Source organism: Cotesia typhae, unplaced genomic scaffold (assembly GCF_013202065.1).
Source record: "Cotesia typhae breed Kobodo isofemale line unplaced genomic scaffold, CoteBio_Ctyphae contig_4, whole genome shotgun sequence".
Classification (NCBI taxonomy): Eukaryota; Metazoa; Arthropoda; class Insecta; order Hymenoptera; family Braconidae; genus Cotesia; species Cotesia typhae.
In genome coordinates this window covers 5,556,918-5,562,111 of record NW_027423748.1, presented here as the reverse complement: position 1 = coordinate 5,562,111, position 5,194 = coordinate 5,556,918, and the positions used below count along the sequence as shown (strand labels likewise).

Sequence of the window (5,194 nt, the reverse complement as noted above, 5' to 3'; positions counted from 1 at the left end):
ATCAGATTTTAAATGCATTTTACAGAAATTAGATATCTCGAATCGTTTAAAAGTTATTTGAAGGAGAAGTATTGAGAGTGTGAAATTTTCAAAATTTTTAAATTTTTAAATGATGTAATTTCTTAAAAAATTGACCAATTGAGCTCATATTTGAACTTGATTTTCGTAATTGTCTAGAAAAAAAGCATGTTGAGTTTCATCAGGATCATTAGGAGGTTCTTTAATTAATTAATTATGAAAATGTCTATTTTTAAAAAAATAGTGGGTTTATAAAATCAATTTCTATTTGTAAAAATATAAAATATTTATCAAAATTATTAATCTTGTGGTAAATTACTGAGAAATATAGTCAAGAAAATTGTGTTAAAATTAAAGACTGATTAGTCTAGCCATTTTCAAAAAATTTTCCACTCTGACTTTGAAAACCCAATTTAAAAATAAAAGTGAAATAAAAGTTTATTTTATGTTATAATCTCTAAATTACTTTTTCATCAATTTTAAATAGGCTCTTAAATGTTAAAAAAAAAAATAACTTACAAGATAAATGTATTATTTTTATTTTTAAAAATAAACCTTCTTATATAACAAACAAAAAAAAGTTACCAAGTAATAATTACTTAAATTACTCACGGTACTAACTTGCGACAAATAAAATAAAATTAAATTAATCGGTATTCTATTATTTAATAACAAGTCTGCAGCAATTGAATTCCTTTATTTTATTTTTTATATTCGCAATGCAAACTTTTTTACGCTCGATTATCGCAAATAATAGGTAAACTTGTATCCTGTGATCACATAACGGGTTCTCGTCTCGCTTCCATGGTCTTAAAAAAAGAGCTTTACAAAATAAATAAAGAAAAAAAAGCGACAAGCGACGCAGTGGTCAACGAAAATAATTGTCGGTAGTCTCCTCCTTTTTTTTAAATACCCGTATTTACAATTATTTTTTCTCTTTTAAAATACGTAATCCCGTTTTCTCGCTGCTCCAGTTTCATAAGAGCATCCAACAGCTTACGTATACTATATACATACACATAAAAGCTAAAAAAAAATTAACAAACACACATTAAAGAAAGTGTCGGTCATTTACTTCAGAACATAGTCGTAATGTTCATAACGCAGAGTTCGTCCGCTCATTAACTTCCGCTCTAGGACATTCTTTACGTTTTTTAGATTTTTTCAACGAGCTCTTCTCAAGAGAAAAACTACCATAGTATAAGAAGGAAAAATTTTTCAAGATTAACTACTTGCTTTAATACTGTAATAACAATAACAGACAAGCAAAAATATGTTAAGCCTTTTAAAAAACAGTATATTCTCGATTTTCTTGTGTTTTACGTCATTCTTACGGTTACCGCATAATGCTCTGTCAAAAAAACTTCTTACATTCTTCATTTTTATTCAATAATATTGTCTTAAATTATACTAAAAATTTTTATTGATATTTTATGAAAAATACTTGAATAAAATAGAAACAATATTGCTCTATTGCTTCATACACTTTGAAATTTAATTTAATATAGTTGGGTCTCACCAAAAAAGTCTCTAAACATTTTTTAAACCTCATTATTTAATTAAATATCCCGGAAACTCACTGTTAGTTAATTTTTTTTATTAATTATTAAGCTACGTAGATTGAATTTACAAATTTTCAGGTAGTTTTATAAATTTGACTACTTTGCGTGAATTTCCTTGAAGTTTAAAAAATAATCGTGCGAAAAACTAATACCTATTAGAATATATGTATGATTACCCCAAAAAATTTGTAAGTTCACTAAATTATAGCTCTTCTATAAATTATTGATAAACTATTAAAGTAAACACAGAAATAATCATAACTGGGAGCGAGTTAGCGATAGTCCGTATTAAATTACGGTCGACTTTTGAAGCATTCATCCTGTTATAAGTTGTACTTTAACTTTCAGCTAATACTGGATCCTCAACTTTCTGATAAAGTTATAAAGCGTCTTAAGTAATAAATTAATTCTTTCTCTTTCAAACTATTATCTCAATTCCTAAAAATACATCATTTATAGATCATAAACATGATGTTCTAAATTTCTTAAAATGATTTAAATTGTTAAAAATAAAAAATACAAATTCAACAATTACTCGAAAAAAAATTTTTACTATCCGCCCTTATGGCTTCCGGGACCCACCTTGGATGCCTTAAGGGCGTATAAAATTTTTTTTTAGCATTTCTCCACGCCCTATTGGCATCTGGAACGCGATATCTTTAAAAATGTCAATAGCTCACGAGATACAAGATCTTTTTTTAGTTATATATCTAGAGATAGAGCATTTTCAAATGCAACCTAAATACTTATCATAAATTATCTATTGGTGAGAATGACATGAAATCTTGAAAAAGCACAACTCCAGGTCAAGACCTTTCCACAGATGCCAAATTTAACCAAAAAAAACTCATTGCATGCCGCAAAATTTCGCTTATTCTCTTAACAATATAGATAATTAAGTGGAAATTTTTTAAAATTACTAGCTAATAAATTAACAATCATTTTATTGATGAAAATAAATTAATAAACATGAAATATTAAAAATAGTAGTTTCTTATAATTAAAACTAATCTAAACTTTCACTCTCACTCATTCACTCTATTGACTTGAATATTTCATTGTAAAAAACGTAATAACAAAACTATTTTTAAACTGTAAATGAGTGATTTTATTTAAAGTTCAAATTGAACATTTAGTTTACAGTTTAATCTTCTTCTTCTTCAGCGGCAGCTGCGCCAGTTCCCTTACGCATATTCTTCCTCTTTACACGACCAGGACGGCCACCACCGAAGGGCGATTTCAATGAGAAATCAATGTGTTTTTGCGAGTCCAAACGAACAATGAACGATGGGATGTTCACGACTTGTTTGCGGACGCTGTAAAGAGATAAAAGTTAAAGTAAATAAATTGTAACAATTCAATTCTAATTATAATATCAAATGAATAAAATCGCAATTAAAATTCTCCGACTCATTGTACGAATTATTACGTTAAAAAATTTCATACCGATTTGCAAAATTATTTTCAGGGTAATCTCTTCCCTCTCGTTATGCCGAAAATTGGCAGCGCTCCCTCACGGGTTAACGGCGGCGTAAAGTACTAGTCATTAAACTAGACTTCAGTGGCCTTTACGAAAATTAAACCAGTTAATTGTCTAAACGATCATGTTCAATCGTTCGACAATCTGCGTGAGTAAATTAAAGAACATTTAAGAAATATTTACGCAATCAATTAATAATAATAATAATAATAATAATAATAGTTAAATTAAATGTTTCCTGGATACGAAAATAATTAAAGGATTAAAGCCTTCATTACTGATTAGTCAGGTAATTAATCTAGCCTTGAAGATTAGAAACAATCTAAGCTGTCATAGATATTTCTTGCCCAGACGTCAAGGCATAATTAAATTTTTTTTTTTTTGTTTTTTAATTGCTAAATAAACCAACCGAATGTGTCTTTGGCGGATAAGAACACGGGCGTGATGGATTGACTTGGCAAGACCAAGTTTGAACACTTGAGTCTGGAGACGTCTCTCCAAGAAATCTTCAATTTTAAGACCCAACACGTAATCGAGTTTCATGTGGCTCTCGTCCAAGACTCCAATTCGTACCAGACGACGCAAAAGCGCGTTTCCTGTAAAAATAATTTTCAGTATTAAACTCTTGTATATCGAAAAAAATCTTCATAAAAATTATTTTATGATAAAAATTTCAGATTAATAAGTCCCTCATTATAAATCGGACAAGAGGTGTCAGAAAAATAATTTAAATAGTATCATCATTGTAATTTTGTAGGGAAAAATTAATTGTTGGGAGATAGTTGAAAATAATTACCTTCAAAGAGACGCTTTGGGTCTTTTTCTTCGAGAGTAAGCAACTCACGAGCAGCTTTACGGATTTTAGCGAGCGTGTATTTTACTCTCCATACTTCACGTTTGTTACGGAGACCGTACTCTCCGATGATCTTCAACTCTTGGTCAAGACGTGCCTTTTCATAGGGACGACGTGGTGTGACGTAAGTCTTTGAGAAAACTGATGGGATTCTACCGTTCACCATTATGAAAGATCGTTACCTGATTTAAAAAAAAAAGTAAGATTAGTTAATTCAGTGATAAAAATTTTTTTATAAAATTAGCAATATTGAAAATATTTTAGAGTATTTAAAACGTTATCAATTTTTAGTCAACTCGCAAAATAATTAAATAAATAATAAATATTCTCGGTAATTATTACAAGTCGAGTCAAACGTATTTTTGGCCATAACTAGGAGGAAAATGAACATTTATAATTTTTTTTTTCATTTTACGATGGATTTATGATAGTTACATCAAAGATATCAAAAAATTAATATTTTGATAGATTTTTTTACTTTTAAAGTTGAAAAAAATTTTGGTTTATGTTTTTGGATAAAATTTCTATTTTATCGTTTTGGATATATATATATTTTTTTTTACAAGTACATAAAAAAAACGAACAATAAAAAAAAAAGTTGAATACCACATTTTTTTTTAATTTATAAATTCTTTTGATAATTTGTAAAATTTGTCATAATTGTGGTAATCTACTTTTTTTTAATTGTTCATTTTTTTTTGTATTTAAAAAAAAATATATGAAAATTAATAAAAAAAAATGAGAATTTAAATGGTAGACCCTACTTGTAAATAATTACCATATTTTTAGTTAAATTTTAAGGAAAATTTAATAAATTTACATGAACATAATGTGAATTGTACACGCGTTGTTACACGTTGACTAATATATCTAAAATCTCAATTATTTTGCAACACATAAGTATTCTGAATAGTTATAAATATCAATTATAATTAACTTAAACAGAATAATTATTAAAAATAAAATATTTAGTTGAATTTTAATTAAAAAAAGAACTTATTTAAAAATGAAACACGTGGCTACCATAACCTTATCGGCGTCATATTTAATTTTTAATAATAATATAATCTAAGCGAAAATAAAGTGAAATAAAAAATACTTTATAATTAGATCACAATAAATAAAATATTTTTAAATAATTATATTGACAAGAAATAATTTTATTGAAGTTGAAATCGAACTTACTTCTTTTATTGGTAAGAGTAACGACCGACCGTCTGTAGAGCAACGACGAAAATGGCGGAGGAACCGGATGAGAAAACCCTCCAAGCCGATGACTAG

At 27.6% G+C, this 5,194-nt stretch overlaps 1 protein-coding gene across 2 annotated transcripts; it reads right to left on the bottom strand.

The window, feature by feature from the left end:
• Positions 1 to 2,664: 2,664 nt before the first annotated feature.
• Positions 2,665 to 5,194, bottom strand: Rps9 (ribosomal protein S9). Of its 2 annotated transcripts, XR_012479165.1 has the most exons (5): positions 5,099 to 5,194; positions 3,857 to 4,095; positions 3,470 to 3,656; positions 3,027 to 3,204; positions 2,665 to 2,896 (listed from the first exon to the last, which is right to left on the bottom strand). XR_012479165.1 is itself a non-coding variant. In XM_074242685.1 (4 exons), exons 2-4 carry the CDS (start codon positions 4,077 to 4,079, stop codon positions 2,725 to 2,727), a joined length of 582 nt encoding a protein of 193 aa, XP_074098786.1. In that variant the 5' UTR covers positions 4,080 to 4,095; positions 5,099 to 5,193; the 3' UTR covers positions 2,665 to 2,724. The 2 variants fall into 2 exon arrangements, 1 of the variants encoding a protein (XP_074098786.1); XM_074242685.1 differs by lacking the exon at positions 3,027 to 3,204 and having other exon boundaries at positions 5,099 to 5,193.

What these genes read in the sequence shown, in the direction of transcription:
- Rps9 (XM_074242685.1), bottom strand. Translation starts at nt 4,079, where the DNA reads ATGGTGAACGGTAGAATCCCATCAGTTTTCTCAAAGACTTACGTCACA. An exon ending in CCCAAAGCGTCTCTTTGAAG is followed by an intron (nt 3,657 to 3,856) that starts GTAATTATTTTC and finishes TTATTTTTACAG; the next exon opens with GAAACGCGCTTTTGCGTCGT. An exon ending in ATCCGCCAAAGACACATTCG is followed by an intron (nt 2,897 to 3,469) that starts GTTGGTTTATTT and finishes ATCTCTTTACAG; the next exon opens with CGTCCGCAAACAAGTCGTGA.